The sequence below is a fragment of the Sorex fumeus genome, unplaced genomic scaffold (genome assembly GCF_029834395.1).
Source record: "Sorex fumeus unplaced genomic scaffold, SorFum_2.1 ptg000036l, whole genome shotgun sequence".
NCBI lineage: Eukaryota > Metazoa > Chordata > Mammalia > Eulipotyphla > Soricidae > Sorex > Sorex fumeus.
This window is the reverse complement of record NW_026606093.1, coordinates 12406882-12432825: the sequence shown is the minus strand read 5'-3', so window position 1 is coordinate 12432825 and position 25944 is coordinate 12406882. Positions and strand designations below refer to the sequence as shown.

Sequence of the window (25944 nt, the reverse complement as noted above, 5' to 3'; positions counted from 1 at the left end):
ATCAGCCTGGCGCCAGAAAACAAAGGACTTGACTCAAAACTCGGGGGCTTCACCAGTCAGTGCTCAAGGGACCCTGTGGTCCGGGGATTGAAACCAGGAGGGGCAGAGTGGAAGGCAATATTCTGTACTCTGGATATTCTCTGGTCCCTGTGTAACTCAATTCGAGCTACTAGCTATGACAGTCATAGGATGGTGGGAAGAAAGTACGGTAAAGGTAAAGGTAAAGGCCCTCCCGTTGATTGTCGATTTGCTCGAGCGGGCCCGGTAACGTCTCCATTGGAGACTTTGTTGTAACTGTGTCTGGCATATCGAATACTCTCGGTAGCTTGCCGGGCTCTCCGAGAGGGGCGGAGGAATCGAACTCGGGTCGGCCATGTTGGCCGCTTGTAAGGCGAACGCCCTACCGCTGTGCTATCAAATTTCCAAATTATCAGATGGAACGTCTGTGGTGTTTTTTCGTTTGTGTTTTGGTTTGGAATCACACACACCTGGCTGTGCTCAGGACTCACTCTGGTTCTGTGCTCATGGATCACTCTGGGAAGGGCTTGGGGAGCATCGGTAGTGCTAGGGGAGGCACTGTAGCACTGTCCTCCCGTTGTACATAGATTTGCTCGAGCAGGCACCAGTAACGTTTCCCTTGTGAGACTTCTTGTTACTATGTCTGGCATATCGAATATGCCATGGGGAGATTGCCAGGCTTTGCCATGCAGGCGAGATACTTTCGGTAGCTTGCCGGGCTCTCCGAGAAGGGCGGAGGAATCGAATCTGGATTGGCAGGGCTGGCCGCATGCAAGGCAAATGCCCTACCCACTGTGTTATTGCTCCAGCCACTATTATTGGGCCCAACAGCTGAAGACCACCGGGGCCCAGCCAAGGCCATGCTGGGACCACTCTCCACACACAGGGATGAGCCTCACGCATAAAAGAATTGGCAGAGGAACCCAGGTGTGTGGGACCCGGGGCTGAGATCTCCAAGCCTGCACGGTTTGGGACTGGACCTGCCAGTAACTAGACAGTTACACCCACCAACTACCGTGTAACTCCAACAACGGCCAGGATCCAGAGATTATCACACTCAGCTCCCGGAAGCTTATCATCTTATCATCTCATTCCTACTTTGGACAAACTGGCAGGCTACCAAATGTAACCTGCCCACACGGCAGAGTCTGGCAAACTCCCCGTGGTATACCCAATATGCCAAATACCAGTAACAATGATGGGTCTCATTCTCCTAACCCTGAAAAAGCCTTGAATATGGCACTTTTAAAAAAAAAATCTCAGGGCTAGGACGAAGAAGACGTTACTGGCACCTGCTCAAGGCAATCGACAAACAACAGGGTGGTCGTGATCGTGAATTTAATTTGAAAGTAAAAAAATTTTTTTTCTTTTTGGGTCACCCCCAGTGATGCGCTGGAATTACTCCTGGCTCTGCACTCAGGATGCTGGTGCTCAGGGGTCCATATGAGACACCTGGGATCGAACGTGGGTTGGCCATGTGCAAGGCAAACGCCCCCCCGCTGTATTATGGCTCTGGCTCCCACTATCATTTTAGAGCTTAAATGTAATTTAATGCAAAACCAATAATTAGATTTCATATTATGGATTTTTCTGGGATGGCACAGGCTCTGCATCTAGGAATTATTCCTGGCGGTACTTGGGAAACCACATGGGATGCCAGGGATCCAAACTGGAACAGCAGGCGAAGCAACCACACCACCCACTGTATCACTGCTCCAGTCCCGCTACTGACACCTGATACCTGCCCTACCAGGCACCTGAGTAAGTATGTTTGTAAATAAAACTGGAGCTCTTACTAATGACATATTAAATAAATACATCATTGCTTGGGCCACAGAGATAGCTAAAAAAATTGAAGCAGATGATTTACATGTTAGAACAGAACCCCAGGTTTAATCCCAGGCACTACATGGTCTGGCAAGCATTGCTGGCTGGGGCCCGGAAGGCCCTTGCTTAAAATACTTTACAGCTGTTCCATGAAAAATTCTTGTACGCAGAAATGGAAGCAAAGGGCAAATATTTCCTTAAATTCATGGCACTTATTGGTAATCTACCTTTCACTGCGGTTCTAAGGTCTAATTTTGATACATGTAAAATCTTTTGGTAAAAGACAAACAAATTAGATCTTCAGTAGTAGTGGGATGGCGCTCAGAGTACTAGAAACCTCTTGTCTTTTCACCTAGGTCATCTTACTAAAGATCTACTTGAGATGATTAATAACATAATTATTTCTAAAACTACTAAAAACTGCCACGAGTTGGTCAAATTTAGCAACCTCTCAAATTCTTCTTGGGACGGATAGAGTAGAGCAGGCAGATCGCTTGCCTTGCACAATCCAAGTTCAATGCTGACACCACAAACAAATGCCCGAACACTGCCAGAATTAAACCCTGAGCACAGAGTAAGGAGTAAGCCCTGAGCACGGGTGCATGTGCCCCGCCCGCCCACCACACACACCAAAAACTCAAAAATCTCTCCTTATTATCAGGTGACTAAGCATCATAACTCATTTAATATCTTATCCTGAAATAATTCCTGTTGAAACTGCTCCAATTTTTTCACTGTCAAACATCAACTTTAAGTTTAATATTTTTGAGTGATATTATCCTGTACATGAATTTAGAGGCAGTATCTTAATTTTATGTGGAGGATTTTCCGCACAGCAGTCTGGCAAGCTCCCCGTGGCGTATTCGATATGCCGAAACCCAGTAACAATGATGGGTCTCATTCCCCCGACACTGAAAGAGCCTCCAATGTGGCACTTGCTAAAATCTCAGGGCTAAGATGAATGGAGATGTTACTGGTGCTTGCTCGAGAAAATCAGTGTACAATGGGATGACAGTGATAGTGATCTTAAAAAATGTTATGTCTAGAAAAAGTAGGCACATTAGAACTTGATTCTCTTTGTTTACACTCTTAGAAGTGTCCTTAACATTCTTTATCTGCCATTTCTCATCTCTTCCTTCCCTTGAATCTCAGAAATGACTACTATTTCCAGGTTATCACCTATTATAAACTGGATTCTTCATAAACTAGACCCTTTTGCATTTGTTTTTCCTTTTTACCGAATCCTATACTCCCAACCTGATTCAATTCCCCACATCCCACATGGTCCTTGCACGCTGTCAGGAGTCATCCTGGACTGCAGAGCCAGGAATAACACCTGGCAACTCTGAGTGTGACCCTATGCCCCAACCCCCTCCCCACCCACGGAAAAGAGAAGAGGAAAAAAGAAAAATCTACGAAGGGAATGTTAACGCTTTTCAGTCATCTACCACTTTCATTTACCTATTATTTATTTTCAATTGGTTCACTATAACTTAACCTTTATTACTTAAAGCTGTTATAAACATTAGGATTTTCATCTATTCTTTTATGCAAATCCCCTTCAGCTGATTTTATTCCCTTTTATTTTAGTGAAAAGTTTGGTTTAACTGAACCAATTATTCACAGAGAAGGAACTCTTCCATTTATGCACACCTTTTTGCATATATGTGACTGAGTTTATTTTAAGAGGGTGAAAGAAAATAAGACTGCAGATAGTGCAGAGGTAAAGACACAATTGGGTAAAAATGTTCATACTGGACCTCCTATCCACATGAACTCCTCAGTCCTGCCACAAATCTGCTTTGCTGTTTGGAATCAAGAAGTTAATCTTAGAGGCTGGTGCACAACGGGCAGGGCATTTGCTTTGCATGTGGCCAACCTGGGTTCGATCCCTGGCATCCCACATATATTGCCCTGAGCACTGCCAGGATTAATATGGTCCCCTGAGCACTGTCAGGATTGGTGCAGAGCCAAGAGTAACCCCTGAGCATTGCTAGGTGTGACCAAAAGAGAAAAAAAAGAAAAGTTAATTTTCTGAGTCATTTCCATGTTGTATATTGAACACCACTGTTGCTTAATGTCTGTGCTACTACAGTGAAGATTGTTAGGATCCTGTATTCACCTTCCAGGTTCCTTTTCTGTACCAAGATAGTCCTGTTATTAAACTTTAGATATTTTGCCATGGGCTAAGAATTAACCTTTTACTTTGAAGGGTTTGGTTGGGCACTGGAGAACTAGGAGACTTCGAAGTGTCCCAATCCCATTTCTCCAAACAGCTCCAGAAGGGCTTGGGGAGATTGTGGTCAGAGTTCTTGTTTTTTAAAGAAACTAATAATCACTTTGCAACACCGTGCTCTGCCATATTTCATTTCTTTCCCCATGCACAGAACAAGCTTTTCTCTCTTTTCCTAGTTTTTTAAGAGAAGGATCCTTCACTGCTGCCTCTTAGTAAGATTCTGAGAATTATCTCAAACAGAAAGGGGATTCAAGAGAAAGTCAGCCAAAACAATAGCTTTACTATTTTTTTTTCTCAAAAAAACATTATTTGGGGTGAGGGTGGACGCTGCGGCCACACGTAACTCATGCTCAGAGCTTTTTCCTCGCGCTGTGCTCAAGAATCACCACTAATGGTACCAGGAGGCCACATACAGTTCTGGCAACTGGGTCTGGGTTGGATACATAAAAAGCAAGCACCTTATCCACTGTATTATTATCTATTCACTAACTTCTTTTCATTCTAATAATCATTAACACCAGTATTAAAGTATACTCTTAACACTGTTAGTAAAATTAATGTTTATATGTATACATATCTTTTTTTTTTTACTGTGTTTGGCATATTGAATACGTCACAGGGAGCTTTCCAGGCTTTGCCATGTGGGTGAGACACTCTTGGTAGCTTGCCAGGTTCTCCGAGGGGCAGAGGAATCGAACCGAGTTTGGCTGTGTATAAGTCAAACGCCCTACCGCTGTGCTATCGCTCCAGCCGAAAAAGTATGTTAGAATATTCAGGAGAAACAGCAATCTTCTAAGATCCAGCCGGAAGCATATTTGACCCTCATTCTAACCTGAGTGGTCAGCAGAGTTGAGCCCTGGTTGGCTGAATGCAAGGCAAGTGCCATACCTCTGGCACTATCTCTCTAATACTTAGAAATATTTCTTTTTGTTTTTGTTCTGGGGCCACACTGGTGATGATCAAGGACTACTCCTAGCTCTGCACTAAGGAATCACTCTCGGCAGTGCTTGGAGGATCATACAGAATGCCCCAGATGGAACCCGGGTCAATGGCGTGGCGAGAAAAGTACACTGTCCACTGTACCATCTCTCGGGCCTGGAAATGTTTCTTCAGAGTAAGTTTGAGAGCCTCTCAATCGCCAGTTTCACCTTTATACAATTTTCATTTGTCTACAGCAGTTATGAAATACATATCAAGGAGAAGCAGTATCAGTCTAAAAGAAGTAGCTTAAGATATCTTTTTAAAGCAGTAGAATTACTGTATAAACAAGGTATATTTGAAACCTCCTACAACTAAGCAAAAAAAAAAAAAAATACCGATCCTACAGTTAATGATAAGTTGGGGTCAGGAGGCTCTTACAAATATCCCTTTATCCTAACACTGTTCATTCCAAGATACCATGACCAAGAAACATAGCACCACAAACAGTGTATGTCAATTCTTGGCACCCAGAGACAATCAGTCCTTTCCTGTAAAAAGAATTTAAAATGCAGTTCAAGTGGCTACAATCAATGGGCCGAGCACATGCTTTGCATGGCAGAAGACTTGGCACTGCACATGTTTCCCAGAGCAATAGATAGCAACGGTCCCTGAGCCATCACTGGATGTGACACAAAATCAAACCAAGTGAAATTCAAAGTAAAAGGTAACAGGGAGGCGGCTCAAAGTGCCCTGAAAATCCTGGGCAATGCTGGGTGTTGCCCCCCAAACAAAATATGTGTAAAAGAAGTAAATGATATGTATTTTTTAAACACAGGGATTTTTTGAGAAAAGGGAGTCGACTTTCTTTAAAAAAATAGCAAATAAAAATCAGGGGCTGTAGAGATAGCACTGCATTTAGGGCACTTGCCATGCACGCAGTCAACCTGGGTTCTATTCGTGGCATCCTATATGGTCACCTATGCATGGCCAGGAATAATTCCTGAGCGCAGTGCCAGGTGTAAGCCCTAAGTATCACTGGGTGTGATCTGGAAAAAAAAAAAAAAACAAATAAAAACAAAATCAAAGGAACCAGAGCCATAGTACAGCATGTAGGGCATTTGCTTGCCTTGCACACTGCCAACGTGGCAAAAAAAAATCAAAATCAAATCACCATTATTTATATTTGTTATATGTATTGTAAGTCAGCAGTCAATTACCTTGCTGAAATGTACAAATGCAAAGAAAAAGATAACAACATTCCTTTCTAGATAAAGAACCTAAGTTGTTTCTCCTTTCATCTCAGAACAAGTAAAAAGATAAACAAAATGAAAACCAGTTGCTCTCCATGAGAACCAAGATTAAAAGGCATCACTGCATTAATGAAACTGATCAGATAAACAGGTAATCACAATTTCTACTCACAGAAGGCAGTAACTAATAGGAATACTTATGCAATAATCATAACTATATGAACTATTTTGAATACTAAGTCTTCTGAAGGCTTATTTTATCCAAAGGAAGAGGATAAAAACTCGTCGAAGTTCCTCCAGAAACCCAAGTAGATAAATCACAGTAAAAATTAGAGAAAAATTCCCTAATGTGCTTCTTGTGGGGCATAATTATTTAAAAACATGCTCAGAGTACTCTTCTCCTTAACAAAGGCTTGTCCTCACAGAAATTAGATCAACCCGGTATATTAAAATAGTGGAGTATATGCCATATATGTACAAGATTATGAATTCAATCCCCTGCAGCACATGGAAAATATTACTTCACCAGAAAAAGCCTACTTAATCTGCAGAAAAAGCAATTACAGAATGAAGCCCGCCCCTCAATATTCCTTGTCCCAAATAAAGGGTGAAAAATAAAGCCCAAGAAATTCTTCTCAAAGACATAACTGTTTGATTCACATCCTCTGTATTATATATATAACGATAGGAACATACTGTTTCTAACACCATATCAACTTCTCAACCAAACACCAGCATAATAATAGCAGTACACTACAATTTACAGAGCTCTAAGACACAAACTCAAATTAAGAGTGCCTATGGAAATCCACAGAAAATGGGAGGCAGGGAAAGGCCACTGAAGGCCACTAACTGACACCAACACTTAGTAGAAACGTTAGATACAGAATAGTTCAGCTAGCTAAACAAAAGCCTAATCCTGGAAATCTATCTCAGTTTGCATTAACTGACAGAGCAAGTCAGTTTCTAACAAAGATTTACAAAGCACGCCAAATATAAGCAGAAAGTAAAAGCAAAACAAAACACAACAAAAACCAAAAAGCCAACTATAGCGGATAGAGACAAAGCATGCAAGGTCGGACCTGGCAGAGATTCTGGGATAATTATACTTCATACGATAAGACTAATGAAAAAGGGGCAATATACAAGGAGATGGTTAATGTAAGCAAAACAAGAAAAACTGCTCATGGGAGAAATACTGTAACAGGGGCCAGAGAGAGAGAGGAAGGTGGGAAGTAGCTCCAGAGAGACAGTACGTCAGGTAGGGCCAAGACAAGCTTGATTCCCAGCAGCCCAGATGGTGCCCAGAGTCCCGCCAGAAGGGAACCCTGGCCAGTGGGTTTGGCCCCCAGACAGTAACAACGGGTAAAATGCTTGCCTGGAAGCAGCTGGCCCCGGTTCAATCTCCAGCAAGACACAGTCCCCTAAGATCTTCAAGAAGAGTTTCCTGAGGAGACGTTCCAGACACCCCATTCCCATGGGGCCCCGGCTTTTCTCTGCCTGTGAGGCGGCCCTGCTACCATTTTCTCCTCAGACCAGCCTGTGCTCCCCCGCAGCACTTAACAGAGGAAAATCTTCTGAGCACCAACTGCGGGGAGACTGAAGAGGGAGACGTGCGCCCCCAGGTCCGCCCACCCAGACTATGTAGAGCACATATTGGAGCAGCCCTGGGCCTGCTTCTGGCCCCTGCCTGACCCACTGTGGCTGTGCTACTAGGGCCCAGGGTGCGCAGTGTCGCCAGCAGGTCAATCTGGACCCGTGGGTCGAGTCTATAAGCAGCCTGATGTGCCTTCAGGCTCCCTGATACCCCCAAAGCTGCCGCTGTGCCTCTGGCTGCACCAAGTTTCCTGAGAAATTAAACAGCCAAAAAATAGGTATATGAGGCTACTCCCACAAACCACCCCTAGCTCCGTCATACAAGCACATTTATGGGCCTTGCTTCAGGACCCATACATGAATTTTGAAAGACATCAAATGCCAAAGTTAGGGGCTGGAGCAATAGGACAGTGGGTAGGGCATTTGCCTTGCACGCGGCCAACCCGGGTTCAATTCCCAACATCCCATGGTTCCCTGAGCAACGCCAGGGCTAATTCATTCCTGAGTGCAGAGCCAGGAGTAACCCCCATGCGTCGCCAGGTATGACACAAAAAGCCAAAAAAAAAAAAAAAAAAAAAAAAAAAAAAGCCTAACTTAATCTCGGACCCTTGTGATGCTGAACAGATGAGGTACTGGAGGGGGGCGGATTCGCCATGCCTGCCCAAGCAGAGCCCCCGCAGCCACTTACTACCACAATCCAAAATCACTGCCATGCTCCCAACTGCACTCCACTGTCCCGAGAAGGGCCTCATTGAGGTAATAACCTGCTTGAAAGTTCGGGTATGCGGGTTTTGTGACTGAAATCTCTAGGTTTTCTTATAGGAGGAATGGGCTACCTCTGAACACCTCCTTATAAAAGCACTGACTATCACCCCACAAAAACTCTAGCACCACCATGAAAGTTCTTCCATCAACCCTGCTTCAGAGACCCAGAAATCCTTAAAGAAGAGTAGAGGCTGCAGTTAACCTCGGACCTGCTCAAGGCTTCACAGATGGGGTACACTGGAGGGGGCAGGTTTCCCAGTGCCTATCGAGGCAGAGTCCCAGCAACCGCTTGCTCCTACAACCCAATATTGTCACCACACCCCCAGCTGGACTCCATCATCTCGGAATGGACCTCCCCGAGATATTAATCTGCTGAAACTTTGGGAATCTGGTTTGTGTGACTAAACTCTCCAGGCTCTCTCAGGGCCGGGATTGGCTACCTGCCCTTACCTCCCTGTAGCTCCAGAAGCCCTGGCAGTCACATCCACAACACAAAGCTGCCATCCAGTTGCAAACATAATGCACAAGAGAGCTCAAGAAGAAAGGTGCCTGCCACTGAGGCAGATGGGACAGGGGGAAGGGAAACTGGGGACACCGTTAGTGGGAATGTACACTGATGGAGGGACGGGTGTTGGAACACCGTATGATCGAAACCCAATCATGTACAGCTTTGTGATTATCTATCTCATGGTGATTCAATTCAAAAGTAAAAAAGAGAGGCCCAGCCAGGTTTGATTCCCTGCATCCCATATGGTCCCCCGAGCACCGCCACAAGTAATTCCTGAGTGCATGAGCCAGGAGTGACCCCTGTGCATCTGACTGGGTGTGGCCCAAAAAGGAAAAAAAAAAAACAACCAAAGAACAAAAAACTAAGCAATATGTACAGAACATTTTTATGGGTTAGTAATACAAATGTACTGTGCGCAAACATACCAATCCCTAATGATCTACCTTTAGCACATTTATGTATTGCAGTTAGTGTTGATCAAGTAAATTACAAAATACAAACTGAACTGCTAACTTCAACATTGTGAAGCAATAAAGCCCTTTTCCACCATTTATATAAATTTCTAGTCTGCGGGTTCAAGTGTGCAGTTTATCTTACAAAACTAGTTCTGACATGATCCCTGGCACCCCATATGACTCCTTGAGCCCACCCTGGTGCTGGCCAGGAGTAAGCCCTGAGCACAGGAAGTGACCCTAATTCCCCCAGACAAGCGATTTTGTATCTCCAGTGCTAGTGGATATATGCAAACTATTTAATACAAAGTATCTTTAATAAAAGTTAGTGATAGGAGATGGCCTGAGGGGCTGAAGCATCACATGTGGAAGCCCCAAGTCTATAATCAGGTACCTGGTATCTGGAGCACTGGATTAAGATCAGCCTGAGTCCAGGTGCACCTCCTTCTCAACAGAAAGTGATTTCAAAAGGAAAATTTCATAAAATTACAGATGACAGAAATTCAGATGTCAAAGAATTGAGAACAAAGAACATTCATGTGAATCTAATAAATTTCCCATTTACTTTTTGCAAGACTGCCATAGACACATGAAGTTATGTCCAGGTTTTCTCACGGGATCCCCAGGTTGACTGGAAGGACTGAATGGAGGCTGGGAACTGTTAGGCTGGCTTTGTACTTGTACAGCTGGTGAAGGTGTCATAGGAGTGTTCTGTGAAAAGACATAAGAGCATAGTCTGTGAGACATCTGAAACATTCATTTTATACCATGGGCTTGTAAGTGAATAAACTGAAAGTATGCACAACAAACACCTGGAATTTTCATGACCGCTTTTAATAATTAGATTATTCCTTTGAAAACACTTGTTTCACAAAAATTCTTAAGAAATCAGATTCTTGGGCAGAAGTGATAGTACAGCGGGTAGGGCGTTTGCCTTGCACACGGCTGTCCTGGGTTCGATCTCCAGCATCCCCCATGGTCCCCCAAGCACCGCCAGGAGTAATTCCTGAGTGCAGAGCCAGGAGTAACCCCTGAGCATTGCTAGGTGTGACCCCAAAAAGCAAAACAAAACAAAACAAAACAAAAAAACCAGATTCTTTATCTCATAGAAACCAGAACAAGATCACACTGTTGTTATAGAATATACACTATTCAGAGTTAAGATTTTTGATGTGTACAAAATTCTAGTATCTGTGGATTTAACTAGAAATGAAATTACTATAAATACATCTAGCTAATTCGCTATGTTTTTCAAAGAAAAAAATTGAAATTTTTGTATGTATGTGTGTGTTTTGGGCCACACCTGGCTCTGTTCAGGAGGAGTTAATTCTGGTTCTGCACTCAAGGCAGTACTTAGAACCATATGGGATGCTGGGGATCAAACCCAAGTCGGCTGTGCAAACGCCCTACTACTGTACTATACAGCTCTAGTCCCCCCAAATTACAAATTATTACTTTGTCAAGATAGAGCCCATGTGTGAGAATACATGCAAGGTATGGGCTCCACCACTGAGCATAATCCTTAGTTCTTTGAAAATGATCCCTTTGTGAAATATTTCATTTTAGTTTTTTTTTGGTTTGGGGGCAACACTTAGGGCTTAATGCTCAGAGCTTACTCTTGGTGGAGCTCAAGGTAATACCCTACCTGTGCTCTATCACTCCTACCCTCATTTTAGAACTTTTAATAAAATGACAACAAAAATCAAAAGAGATTTCAGATGTTCCGTATGACGTAACTCTATACAGAATGTACTGAATATTCTTCAGCAAGCTATTTTAAAGAAAACCTTCATTTTTAAAGATGCTCAATTACAGTTTTAAGGATGAGTTAAAGAATTCTAATTGTAGACATAATTCTTAAATACAAGCTGTTATTTTTCCTTTTACATTCCTTCCCTTTCTTTGAAACACAATTACAATGTAGCTTAAAACAAAGGCAACACATCTTCTTTGAAGTCATAACTCAGATTTCATTTATAATGTCTGACAAAAACATAATGCTGAATTTCTCATAGAAATGGCAGCACACCATTTTCAAATCATTTACTTAAAGGCAATCAATTTAAACTATGGAAAGAAAATAGAATTTTCACTTAAAAGGTAGCAATGGTAGTTGAGTAAAAACGGTTAACAATTGCTGAAGACCTCAGGCCAAAAGTCACAGTAATTTTAAAAAAAGATAACATAAACACAGGGTTATAATATACAACTGCAAAATAAAACATTGAAGAAAATTCTGGTCAGAAATGTAAAGCATTTACTTAAAAAAAATTGATGGAACCAATGACTTAAAATACCGTATAGAGTCAAAATTCTAACAAGGAATAACCAAGATCAGTCACAGAATGAAACGACAAATACCTGAGAAATGAAAAGGTAAATTTGTCAGACATCAAATTTCCTAGAACCTGCTTTCCTAGAGTACTAAACATTAAAATTATTTAGCATTAAATTTTAACAAAGTATTTTTCCATGTTATTTATTCATAAGTTAAGACTTAATTTGTCTTTTGTTCCCTTTTTTTTAGGGGGTGGGGAGAGGACGAGGCACATCCAGGCACATCAGGATTGACTGAAGCTGTAGATATAAACATACACAGTTGCATATTTCTCAAAGTAGAGAAACTTCGAGAAATATAGACTGAAGTATATTATGTAGAATGTTTGTGACTAAGTTGAAAACATTCCAGGAAAAAAAGTATGATGGACGGGAACAGACTAAAGAAAACAATTAGAGGCCAGAGAAACTGTAGAGCGGTTAGGGTGCTTGCCTTGCATGCGGCCCACTGGGCTCCATTTCCAGCACCACCAGGAGTGATCCTTCAGCACAGAGCCAGGAGAAGCCCAAAACAAAAACAAAAAGAAAACAAAAGAAAAAAAACTACAATGGAATGGAACTACATTGACAAAATGGTGATATCTGAAGGAAGGTGATGGATACAGTGGAACTTAGATTCTACTTCTGCATGCATTTGAAAAAACTCCACAATATAATCAAATAGTGTTCCATGAAACAAAAATTAAGTACAGAATATATTTCAAATGACAATTCCGTGACTACTTTAACAGAGATTACTTTTTAGACTTCTTTACTATTGTGAGACTGGAGCTAGAACACGTATTGCCTGGTTTTGAACCAAGAACACCCCTGAGCATGGTTGAGAATGACCCCCAACATACACCAAAAAAGGTTGTACTATACCATGTTTTCCAATATATCAATTAAAATAATTTTTAGCAACTGTTTTATTTTGTGTGTGTGTGTGGTTTCTGGGTCACACCTGGCAATGCTCAGGGGTTACTCCTGGTTCTGTACTCAAGAACTGCTCTTGGCAGTGCTCAGGGGACTAACTATATGGGATGCCGGAGATCAAACCCAGATCAGCCGCATGCAAAAGCAGATGATCTACCTGCTGTACTATTGCTCTGGCCCCTTAACAACTGCTTCTTATATAAAATGCAGTATTATTTCTTTTATGAGGTAGCTTAGGAAATCATAAACATTGCTGGGGATCGAATCAAGGTTACACAAGGCAAGCAACTTGTACCTCTCCAACCTTGATACCACGATAAAAAACAGATTTGCTTAAATGTTGTTTACTCTTATCAGATCATTAACAATAATCATAACTCCAATGTAAAATTAAGTACAGATATTAGTTACTACAGATTTAGTTTTCAAAACATATTGCTGTTTGGTTAAATCTTGCTTAGCATCTTCTCAAGAGCAAGTTATGGTTGAAAATTCTAGGTGACATTCAAAATACCTTCTGAGAGTAAGGATTTCATATCCTTACTCATAATGTAGTAAATGACCAAAATTTAAAATGTTTCAATAGTGTTAGAAAAACTAGCCTATTCTCAAAATAAATTAAGTAGCAAAGTAAGTTCTACTTCTTTCCTTTTGAGAGTCACCTGTGAGAGGGGTGGAGGGAAGATGTCCGCAAAGACTGGCAAGCACCCGGTGACGTATTTGATATGCCAAACACAGTAACAAGAAGTCTCACAATGGAGACGTTACTGGGCCCACTTGAGCAAATCGATGAACAACGGGAGGACAGTTCTACAGTGCTACAGTGCTTGCTTTTTGTGTCACACCTGGTGATACACAGGATTTACTCCTGGCTCTGCACACAGGCGGTGCTTGGGGGACCATATGGGATGCTGGGAATCAAACCTGGTTGGTCACGTGCGAGGCAAACGCTCTACCTGCTATGCTATTGCCACAGTCCCAGTGGATTCTTTTTTAAAAAGGTAAAGAGAGAGACTTTGAAAAGGAACAAGAATTATATTAACTCTAAATGCGGTATCAAAAAGATTTTTTGAGGACGATAAACAATGTTTAAATTTTATTCCTATAGGTGAGAACTTAACTGCTGTTGGGAACGGATGCTTCCTTCCTCAAAAAAACAAAACAAAACCCCACAAAACTCCCAAATCATTATTGTGGTTTAGTTAACATGTTCACAATAGTATTACCATTTTCTGGTTGTGATCTAAGTAACAACTCAAGAAGAGTCAGGAACTGGAAGTACTGATGTTCAATTCCAGCAACACACAATAATCAGAGCATCGCTGATACAGTCCCAAAGGCTCCTGGGCACCAAAGGGCTTAGTAGCTCTGCATTGCTGGGACTCTGCACCGAACCAGGTTGGTGGGGTGGAGAATTGCTAAAAGGGGCTCCCAGGACTCCTGAACGCCACTCCCACTCTCACCCCCACAAAAACAGAAGAGTTCATAACCTTAGACCTTAATGTAGTTTACAGAAACATCAAAGGAAGGTATTAATGAAAAGAGATACAAGAGTAATCATTTTCCATATATTTATCTCTCTCAAGCAGTGGTTGGAGTGCGTGCGTGATGGTTCAGTTCTGGGGTCAGAGTTGGCCAGGTCAAGTGGTGCCACCAGATCCAACTTCAACAGATGGGGGGGGGGGGGGGGGGTGCGCATGCGTGTGACACCAGAGAATGAATTGGGCCTTGAACAAACAAGGGAGCAGGGGAGTGAATACTTTAAGAGACAGTAATTAATAAGTTGCATTTTAACTGTAAATAATATTTCTGTAAATAGGTACAATTTTTATTTAAACTACCAGTTAAATGCTAATACCAGATTTGTGGCTATATAATTTGTTCGAATGTGTATTTTCTATTAAAAATTTTTTTTTAAGGTTTATCTTCCCAACTGGGATTGTTCGGGGGTGGGGGTGAGTGTTTGGGTCACATCCAGTCGCACTCAATGACCACTACTGGCAGTACTCAAGGGACCAAATGTGTGCCAGGGATCAAAACCCATGAGGTCATATGCAAGACAAGTGACTTATCCAGCCCCTCTGTAATGAAATCCTTACAACTGATTAATGGAGAAGGTACACAAAGGAAAAGTAAAAGCAGTTAGGAAAGACTAACTGTCCACCACTTTCAGGAGGAACATCTCCTCTAGCAGGAGATGTTTCTAACCTTCTCCCTGTTCATTATAAATGTTTGGGGCCAAAGAACCTCCTTAATATCCCCAGGTCCCTTAAAATGTAGAAATAACAAGGTTTGGCTGAAAAATCATTTTGAATCCTTATTTTTATCTGTTACTATATAATTGGGGGCTCTTTCAGAGTCAGGGGAATGAGGCCCATTATTGTTACTGTTTTTGGCATATGCCCCCAATATGCCATTGGGCTACGCTAGCACGCGACAGGGACTAACGGAGGTGTTACTGGCGCCCGCTTGAGCAAACTGATGAACAACCGGATGACAAGTGCTACAAGTGACAAGTGATTTTTATCTACCTTTTTAAGATAATTCAAATAGTAAATAAAATGGCATCAAATCAATAAAATGTGTACAATAAAATTTTAAGGGGGAAGGAGATAGCTGAAAGGTCTTGAGCAAATGCCTTATGTGTACCAGACCCCAAGTTAAATTTCTGGGGCCCATGGTACCCCCTCTGCCCCCCCCCCAGTATTTTTTAGCAAAAAGCTAAAAATATACCAGCCTTTACTGAGTGCCTACCTTCGCAGAAGGCACTGTATTGAGTACTGTCTTTGAAATATTTTAAACTTCTTCCATGTTAACTGAGTATCAATTTTAGAAATTAAGAATGCTGTTACTCTATTTTAAATAAACCACAATCTGTGGGAGGATAATGGAAGCTTCGAATAAGATTTTCTCTTAGATTAGGAATAAATATATTAGTGGCTTGAATTAGATACATGTATTCAATGTATTATGTATTTTAGCATTAAAATAAAAAAATGATCGTTTAATGACACATACATTCTGTAATGCCAGAGTTCAAATAATCAACATAGATATACAAAAGGGCTTTCTAGAACTTTACAAGAAATCTTTTAGAATACTGGAAGAACAAAATCAGAACATTTGTTTCAGGTTCAGATACACATCCAGGTTTCAGTCCTGGCACTAGCTATTAATCTGTGATGCTGAATGGGTAAGATACCATCTTCATGCTTCATCTCTGAACAGTATTAACACATTTTCTTTCTTTTTCTTGGGGGAGAGGGGCGTAGCATCCCAAACAGTAGGTTCTCAGGAGGTCTGGGGGTTCCACGAGTGACATCAGTTCAGCTCAAGGGCCCAAGGACATGATGCTGCTCGGTCCTGTCGTGCTGGGTGTGCCAGAGAGGCACCTCAACTACCACACCACACTCCAAACCAGTATAATCATTTTTACCCACTTAATAGAACTATGATTAAATAAGAAAAGGCTTTAGCACAAACTTTCTAGAACAAATTGGTTCTTGGCATTTAGCTTATCCTTTGCTACTTAAATAACATTATTGAACATAAACACATTCAAAGTATTATAGAGACAAAAAAAAAGAGTGTTAATGAAACAGTTCCACACAATCAGTTTTTCTTTTAACTTGGCTTGGTCCATTACAACTACTTAGGATTATAAGGAAATCTGAGAAATTTAAAACATAAGATAGGAAACAATTTAATGAAGCTTTGTAATACTATACATGGTACTGAAATTTTTAGCATGACTAATTGAAAATTTCAATGTGTAGTAACTAAGTAAAGTTAATTTTTTTAAATCAAAAATTAGTATTATCAATGTGTATATTGACTACAGAACATTCAACATATGATTTAGGTACTGTAAAATAGATTCAAGAAATACTAAAACACAAAGTAAAATCTCATTTTGCTCTTACTTTCTAAGCTTTATCAATCAACTATTCTGAAGTGGCTCTATTTCATCTTCCAAATTTTCTTCACACACCCTTAGATTTTATGCCAATGCCCAAAATGACCATATGTTTGATGTGATAACCATAGGCAGAGGTTAAAAACCAACACAAGAGAAACTACTAACAACAGAGTTGACAATGGTCACGAAAGGTTTGGATTACATTATAATTTTAGACAGGGAAGGAAGAGTAATCCAGAAAAAAGGTGAAAGACAACTGAAGTGAGACCTTAGTTTCAACTAAAACAGACACAATTATCGTCCAGATCTTTAGAAGTACGCTGGCCATTCCCCTCAATCCCCCCATTCACAACACTTGATGCTATAAATAACTTTCTTTACGAAAGCGTATCAAATATGGGATAGCAGATATTAAGAGTATAGCAGAAACATGACAGTAGGGTACAGAAGAAACATAAAATTCGGGAAATCAGAACAGCTGGAACAAAAACTGCATGTAATCATACTTAAAAAATCTAGACAAGTAATTTATTATACACATATAATAAGGAGACAACTGATAAAATTCTTAATGGGGCCTACACTTTTTACACAAGTATTGTAAATACAACGACAAACCCACACTAATGTCAAAATCAAACACAGAATTTCCCTTCTGCAATACTTTTAACACTTGGCCACCATCCTTTCCCCAAACTCCAAGAAGGCTAAGTTACATTGTACATTTTTAAACTTCTGCAGAGCACTGTAAAGATTTATCAATTTATAAATTAGCTTATAAATATCACTTTAAGTCTACAGATTTATTGATTTGGATCTACAACAAGAGATTTTTGAACAAGTCCTAACAACTAAAACTTCCTCTTACAAAACTATAGAAAGAGCACTGGAGCTTGTGGACAGTGTTCAATGACAGAATTAACTGTTCAAGGTGAGACGGGGGAGAGTGCCCCTCCCCCCCACACGCTTGCACGCGGCACGTCTTAGGAGGGGCAGTGGTGGAGGCCTTACCTGTGCACTCAGCGCGTGTGCTGGCGGCGGCTGCTGCTTCTGCTGAACGGCGCTTTCTATCGCCGCCTTCGCTACCGTGCTCGGATCCGCTCCCGCGGGCACGGCGACCATGGTTGCACTGCAGCCGGCGTTGTTGGGGTCACTGATTGTAACGATTCGAACTCCTACTTTGTTTGGAATTCCTGTGACAGTGTCCCTATCACTATCCTCTGCTGGTCTCTTTCCAGTCTTGCATTCTGCTGTGCCGTTTGTTGACCGAACATCAGATGACAGGGCAGGAGAATGAGACACCCTCGATCCTGAGTGGGGAACTGCTATGATTTGATGCCCCTGTATAACAGAGGACGTAGAATGTGGTGAGACAACTACACTTGGGCGTTGCTGAGGCACATCTGAATTTAAACTCGAAGCGAGAGGTCCATTAGGCAAATCAGTACCACTAAGTTGCTGTGTGGCCACGGTTGAAGCCTCCTGTAAACTGCTCCCAGATGAGGAGCCACCCAGAGTTAATACGGGTCCATTAGAAATTCTTTCTAGTTGATCACCTTTGGCAGTCTCTGGCTGAGTGGCATCTAATGTCCCTTGTGGTTCCGCCGGAGAGATCTCACCGTTTCCCACATGATTGGAAGTTTTGTGATTTGGAATGTTTTTGCTTAAATGAGAACCATCTCCTTTCTCAAAATCACAGATGCCATTAACTAGAGGTTTCTTCAAATCATTTTTGATATCCTGCACGTCCAACTGCTCTGAGTTCTGTTTTCCAGACGCCCCATTCTCACCTGACTCTATCAACGGCCCGTTACTGACCAGTGAGCACTGAGGAGCCTCACTCGGAGTTTTCCCTGAGTTTGAAGGAGGTAGACTAGAGTCATTGTACTTTCTCCCATTTAAGAGACTCCCCACCTGCATTTCACTTTCCTTTGTATCCCCATTGCTGGTGCTCATGGCGCCTCGTCGGCAGGACGGGTTCTCCATGACTTCGATTTTCCGCTCGTGCACATGTAAACCTGTGGCTTCTTTCGCTTCCTCCTCCTTTTGGCAAATGATTTTATCACCTTTGAATGGGGGAGTAGCAGTAGTACAAGACGATTGTCCAGCTGGAGACGCCTGACTGGCGGGAAGAGTCTGCACCTGAAGCCCCACTCCCGCCTGGGCTCCGCCCACGGTGATGCCTGCTGGAGTGATGAGCTGAGTTGGGTTTCCCTGACTCACAGTTGCAGTCGCAAAACTTGTATTTGGCACAACTGTTATGGTTACCTGGTTGCCAGAAGTCCCTTGGAAAATGGTTGCTGGGCTATTTGAGATCAGCGGGCCTGGCAATATCTGTAAGTTCGAGATGGGCACAGTTTGGACTCCCCCCGTGGACGGCATTGCACTTGGGACCAACTGAACGTTCTGCTGCCCAACCAACAGTTGCTGAGCTGGAGTTTGGCCCTGTACTCCAAAGCCTGCAGCTTGGTTGTTAGCCACCTGGTAGACCACCTGCGGGCTCGGAGCTCTTGCGTTGTTGGGGGGAGGGATCTGCGGGGCGGGGAGGATGAGCTTCCCGCCCGGCGTGGAAGGACCTCGCTTTGGAAGCAGCAGCTGTTTAATCAGACTTGACTCACCAGAGCCCGGCTGGGCGACTCCTGGATTCGCTGGCTGCGGCTGAACCTGGACCTGTACCTGCTGCGGCTGGGGTGCTGGTGAGTGCTGCTGCTGCTGCTGCTGCTGCTGCTGCTGCTGCTGCTGTTGCTGCTGCTGCTGCTGCTGCCTTTTCACAGACAGCATCTGACTGACGGTGGGAGGCGGTCCCTGGGACTGAGGCGTGGAAGATGACGACATGGCAGTAGGGCCTTGACTGTTAGGAGCCGGAACTGGTGATGGTGAGGAAGATGGAGTGATGTTTGCTTGTCCAGTGAGCTGAACTGTCTGAGCAGCTGGAAGAGCTGCTGGATTCGCAAGCACGATCTGGTGGATGGCTGGTGCGTAAGTCTGACCTTGCTGCGCTGGCTGGCTGACAATGACCACACTCTGCTGGGCTGGCTGCTGTGGCTGTGGGACAGGCTGTGGGACCACTGTCGAGGGAACTTGCTGAGAAGGGAGAGGCTTGGGTGCAATGTTCTGGAACCCCACCCTGGAAGGCTGTGGACTGGGGACACCAGCAATGGTCACCATCTGTCCTGTAGCTACCTGAAAGTTCTGTACTGAAGTTGCTGAGACAATATTGGATGCAGAAGTTGTGACATACTGTGGAGGCGCAATGATAACAGTGTCTTGCGGCTGACTGCCAGTCGACGACTGCTGAGATGAAGCTTGCACAGGCTGGGGTGATGTGGTGATTAACTGCTGACCCTGTGAAACTGTAGAAGTACACGCAGGTATGTTCTGCACTCTGCCAAATATATGACTCTGTGGGACAGCCTGCTGAATCACTGTGACAGGAGTGCCGGAAGGTACTCCTGGCACCACTGTATGTAATGGAGATTGCTGTGGAATTACCGATGGATGGTGAAGCAATGTCTGAGAATTGACAACTGTAACCGGCTGTGGTCCTGTACTGTGGTTCTGAACGACAGAACTTTGTGAGGCTGCTCCTCCTACAGCAATACTAACAGGAACTGCAGTCTGGGGTAGAGAGTTCTGGATTACTGTAGCCTTAACAACTTCACAGGGAATTGGAGTTTTATTCTGAATGACAGTCACGGGAGCATTTTGCTGCTGGTGAGTATGAACTGAAGGATTTGGTGGAATTCTTGAAACAGTCTGTGCCACGGTATGAACACCTTGTACTGGAAAGGACATCTGTGTTGCAGTAATATTTGAAGACTGGTTGGTAACAGGAGTTCTCTGAAAATGGTTTCCTACAGTTTGTGGTCCATGAGGCATACCTGAAAATATGAAGAACAAAAAATTATAGTATAATGACTTAAAAGACATGTGAAAGAATTCATTTAACTTAATACAAAAGGGTTTAAAAACATTTTTCTCTTTTAATTTTTGGTTTTAGGGTCATATCTCTCAGAGAGCCCGGCAAGCTACCGAGAGTATCCTGCCCACACGGCAGATCCTGGCAAGCTTCCCGTGGCATATTCCATATGCCAAAAACAGTAACAACAAGTCTCACAATGGAGATGTTACTGGTGCCCGCTCGAGCAAATCGATGAACAAAGGGAGAACAGTGCTACAGTGCTACAGGGTCACACCTGGAGATGTTCAGAGGCTACTCCTGGTGGTGCAAGGGGAACTGTGTGGGGTGCCAGGGCTTGAACCTGGGGTGGCCTCAATGCAAGGCAAGTGCCCTACCCACAGTACCAGAGCTCCAGCACAGGGCAGCTTCCTACAAGAGTCTTAAGAAATTAGTAAAACAACTTTGATTCATATGAGTATAGTAAAACAAACAAGAGAACACTACTGAAGAGTCTTATTAGTAAAGGAATAATACTACTGAGGAACAATAAAAATACCTGCAGGTGAAGGACTTGAAGAAACGTCAGAAACAGAATCCACGCGAACGACAGGAGTGGCAACTGGCTGCTGCTGATAGTACATCTGGATGGGGAGCGGGATGGCCCTGCGCTTCACGCCCACCACGTGGATGTGCACCTGCCCGTTGTTGCCGGACTCCTCCACTCTCTTCACCGTGTGATTTGGAAAGACTGTTCTATAAAATAAACACATACTCAGTTTTAGTGAGTGGCACAGAACACTAGTAAAAATCACTGCTTCTCCTAAACAAACGATCTTATGCACAGCAACAAGATAGTTACGGCTATTTATGAACTATGACTCATAAAGTTAATTGTACAAGCGTAGGAAAGAAAAAATTCAATACTCCAATATTTTAAATTACTTATTAACATTACTGTTGCATTGTAAACAATCTGCTACGTATAGTTCAAAATGAGCTAATGGCGATATCTATTATATAAGCTTTGCAAAAATATCAGTCTTGATAACTTAAGACAAGATTGGTTAGACTAAAAATTAAGATTAAAATGGTCAAGTTAATTTCTTAAAAAGCTAAAAGCACAAAGAGAAGTAACTTAATCTCTCCCCTTTCTTTAATAAGCTTCATAACATTCAAACACAAACACCAGATGATATTTCAAAACTTTCCTTGCATTTAAACTTCCACCACATTATAATGTAACCATATAAAATTTTAAATACTGAGGCTATAAAACTAGCTAAATGTGGGAGGGATACTGGGCACATTGGTGGTGGAGAATGGGCACTGGTGGAGGGGTACTCAATCATTGTATGACTGAAACGTAAGCACGGAAGTTTTTAAGTCTGTAACTGCAATTTAAAAACTGTTATTCTTAAAACAAAAAACAACTAGCTAGATGCATGGTACTTTCTCCAAAGAGGAAAAGGCTAATTATAAGTTCTTCACTTAACTAAGAACTATGCATCTTACCTAAGACATTTATAAAATCCAGTTGATGTTAAAATTCCACCCCGAGCTAATTTACTGCAGGTCGAGAGGTACTCAGAATACATTTCTGCTCGAGAGACAGAACAATCTGGATTTACTTCGAAATGAGCATTAAGCCTAAAAGATGAGAAAAAGTAAGTGGCATTATACAATACAGTATAAGAGACTCTATTTTAGTCTATTCTACAACAAAAACCATGTAAAGGCAATGTTATAAACTAATAATTATGCCTTAATAATCAAGTTTCATTTTAGAAAACTCGAAAGGGATTAGCTACTATTTTAGTATACAATCATTAGCAATATTATCTTACAAATAGTTCAATTGTGAACTATTTTCATGAGAGAAACAAAAGTAAGAAAAATGGAATTAAAGTTATACTTTTGTTGAAAATTTTATCAAATTTCTTTCCAAAAAACTTACTCAAGTTTTCAACTACTAAAATATTTCTCATGCTGCATACTCCCACTCCATTTCAGGTACTTCCCACCCTAATTTATTACAAACTAATTCAAACTTCAGAAACTAATCTTTTTCACAAAATGACATTCCCTAGAAGTTAAGGCCCAGTTATCCTTTTGAAAATCATTCTAAGACTATATAATAAGCAACTTACTGCCATATCTTACAATATTCTGGGGGAATTTAAGTCAAAATTTAAGAATTCAAGTAAAAAATAATGTAGAGATAACTATGATGAAAGAAGTCTAACCAACTCTATATTTATTTTTTCACAAAGTGGCTGCCAGTGTTATCATGAAAATATTTATGAACTGATTATTTCATTGTTGACACATCAGGCTCTTTTTATCACATACTTTTATTATTCACAAGAAGGCAAAATAAGCTACCAATGACAGAAAGACTTGCTTTTAATGAAAACAGAAGGGATCGTTAACAACAAAATCTACTTTTCCCCTTTCTCTCGAGGGGAGGTGGTGGAGAAGGGGTGGGAGGGATTGTGCAACACCCAACCCTATGTTCAGAGACTATTCCTAGCTCTGTGTTTTGGAGAGAGCAGAGTGGAGCTAGTGGGACCACTAGAACCATCAACCTTGTGGTGCTAACTGGATCATATGTGATACTTGGGATCTGAACCAGGAGGGGCCCCCTATAAGTAAGGGGAGTATGCTATCTTCCGGCCTCTGGATTTCAGTTCTTAAATACTTCTTGAAAGGGCAGGGGATCTCCAAGAAGCGATGAGAAACTCTTGGAGGCCACTCCCAGTGCCCCAGGGTTAGTGCCATTCACTGCTGCGGGTACCCGGCAGCACTGTGGTCCACAGGGCCCCTGTAGCAGTGCTCAGGAGATTCATTTTGGGTCCTTGGGCATACAGGGCTTTCAAAAGGGACTAGCTCCAGATCTGTCTTCCTAAACCTGGTTTTATCTTCCTAAAATCAGACAAATTCAATTTGAAATAAAAGCCTTATAATACACAGCTGACCTGGTTAAACCCTTGCTACCACATATGGTCCTCTGAGCCCTAAGCACAGAGCCAAGAGTAAGTATGGACACAATTAGGTATGCCCCCCCCCCCCCAAAAGCCAAAACCAAGTAAAAAGAAAAATCTGGGTCTAAGATAATACTACAGGGGTTAAAACAATTGCCTGGCTCTGCACTCAAAAATCACTCCTGGCGGTGCTTGGGGAACCATATGAAATGCCGGGGATTGAACCTGGGTCGGCCGCATGCAAGGCAAATGCCTTACTCACTGTGCAATTGCTCCGGCCCCACACCGTATTCTCCCCCTCCCCCCCACAAGACGGATCCAAGATGTTTATTAGACAGCCAAGGCAAGATACAAAATGATTAATAGTAAGTCCATGACATTCTATCATCCAAGCACCGCTGGGCACTGTGGTGCTATCCTGCGAGTCTCCTTGCTCCTAGAAGGCTGCCTGGAAGAAGTGGTGCCCCTCCAAAGCAAGGCGTTACACAGAGGGCCTGCAGAGCTCCCTGGAGAAGAGAGGCTCAGAAATCCCTGCTACTAAGGACAGGAGGGAGGCTGGCCCTGGCAGGGAACCTGGGGGCCAGTGGCAACTTCCAAACTTGGCGGAAGGGAAATGAATGTGCAAGTGAAGTTTCTGAGGTGTGGGGCAGGAGATGGGGGCAGAGGAGGGGCTGGGGCAGCACTTGGGGCTTGATGGGTCTCTCTTTGTTCCTTCTGGCACCACCAGAGTAATCCCTGAGCCAGGAATAGCTCCCAATCACTCATGAGTAGTGGCCCCCAAAGCAAAAATTAAACAAACCCCAAATCCTGCAAGTTGACACATCTTATTTTCCTTCCTCATCTTTGTTTTTGGGCCACACCTGGTAATGCCGGAGCTCATTCCTGGCGCTATGCTCAGGATTCAATCCTGCCAGGACTGGGGACCATATCCCATACTGAGAACACATTGCACTCGCCCAACGGGGTTGGCAACATGCAAGGCAAGCCTCTCACTGCTGCAATCTCTCTCTGGCCCCAGACAAATCTTATTTTCAAAGATAATTTATAACACAATTTATTCTGAAAAGTTATATAGTAAAATTTCACAAATTCTAGTCAAACACTATTGTACTGATATTTTTTTTAGTCTTCTAAAATACTGGTAGGGTAGTTCACTTTTCTTTGTTGTATAAGTACTAAAAAAAAAACTAAACTAAAAAGAAATATAAAAGCTAATTAAAAAAATAGAAAATAGAACATTCTAGATGATGTTGAGAAATACATCTCCCTTTCTCTTTTGCTCAAGTTTTCTCAAGGATAAAGCCTTAATGGAAATCAACCACTTACCACTGACAAGCAAACTTCTCACTATCTATTTCCACTATTCCTGGAGGTGGAGCAACATGCTGTGCTACAACTGCTCTGGAAGCTAAAGAAAAAAATACATTAGCTACATTTTTAAAGACACTTCACTACCTGTCATATTTAGTGCAAGAACCTTGAAGCAATTAATATCTAAGCAGGTGTATCAACATAGGTAAATATACAAATTTGAGAAACATAACAAAGCTATCATTGTGCTATATGCTTTACATAACTTAAAAAAATTTTTTTAGCTCAAATAATAAAAATCTGTGGAACAGATCACTAACAAACTATTTTTTCCCTGACAGAAACCAGAGCTGAGCATAGCTGGAAAGTTCTTTCAGAAGTGCTTGATTTGACTCTAGGTGGGCAATTTCTGAGGCCATACATGTGTTGCTCCTTAACAAAATCTCAAAATCAAGTCTTTCTGGCACAGCCCCAGTTCACGAATCTTTTCTTCCCCCTCTTAATTTCACGATGCTGTTATAGGATCTGTAACCCTTTCTAGGGTCCGGAGAACTTTTGTACCTTTTATCAATTTTATACTATGATAAAGTGTAACATATTCATACTGAAATCTCCTGAATCAATTATCAGTTGTATGAGACATTAAACATATTACCTAAGAACACAAAAGCAACTTTATTTTAAATGGAATTAATTTTCAAGCACTCAACTTTTGTATGCATTTCACAAATCTTCCTTATTTGAAAATATTACACTATTTAAATTTTTTTTTATTAAAAAAATTTTTTTTAAATTTTATTTTCTTCTTTTTTGGATCACACCTGGCGATGCACAGGGGTAGTTACTCCTGGCTTTGCACTCAGAAATTACTCCTGGCGGTGCTCAGGGGATGATATGGGATGCTGGGAATTGAACCCGGTCAGCCACGTGCAAGGCAAACGCCCTACCTGCTGTACTATCACTCCAGCCCCTATTACTTTATTTTTGATAACTCTTTCCCAATTTGA

General features: G+C 42.1%; 1 protein-coding gene across 1 annotated transcript in view; it reads right to left on the bottom strand.

The window, feature by feature from the left end:
* ARID2 (AT-rich interaction domain 2) overlaps positions 1 to 25944 on the bottom strand; it is a 143783-nt gene that overhangs the window by 11200 nt on the left and 106639 nt on the right. Inside the window, exons 12-16 of the mRNA XM_056117751.1 lie at positions 24953 to 25034; positions 22158 to 22292; positions 21202 to 21398; positions 17756 to 20625; positions 10139 to 10284 (exon numbers count right to left, since the gene is read on the bottom strand). Coding sequence (XP_055973726.1) covers positions 10139 to 10284; positions 17756 to 20625; positions 21202 to 21398; positions 22158 to 22292; positions 24953 to 25034 — 3430 coding nt within the window. The remainder of the gene's footprint in view (positions 1 to 10138; positions 10285 to 17755; positions 20626 to 21201; positions 21399 to 22157; positions 22293 to 24952; positions 25035 to 25944) is intronic.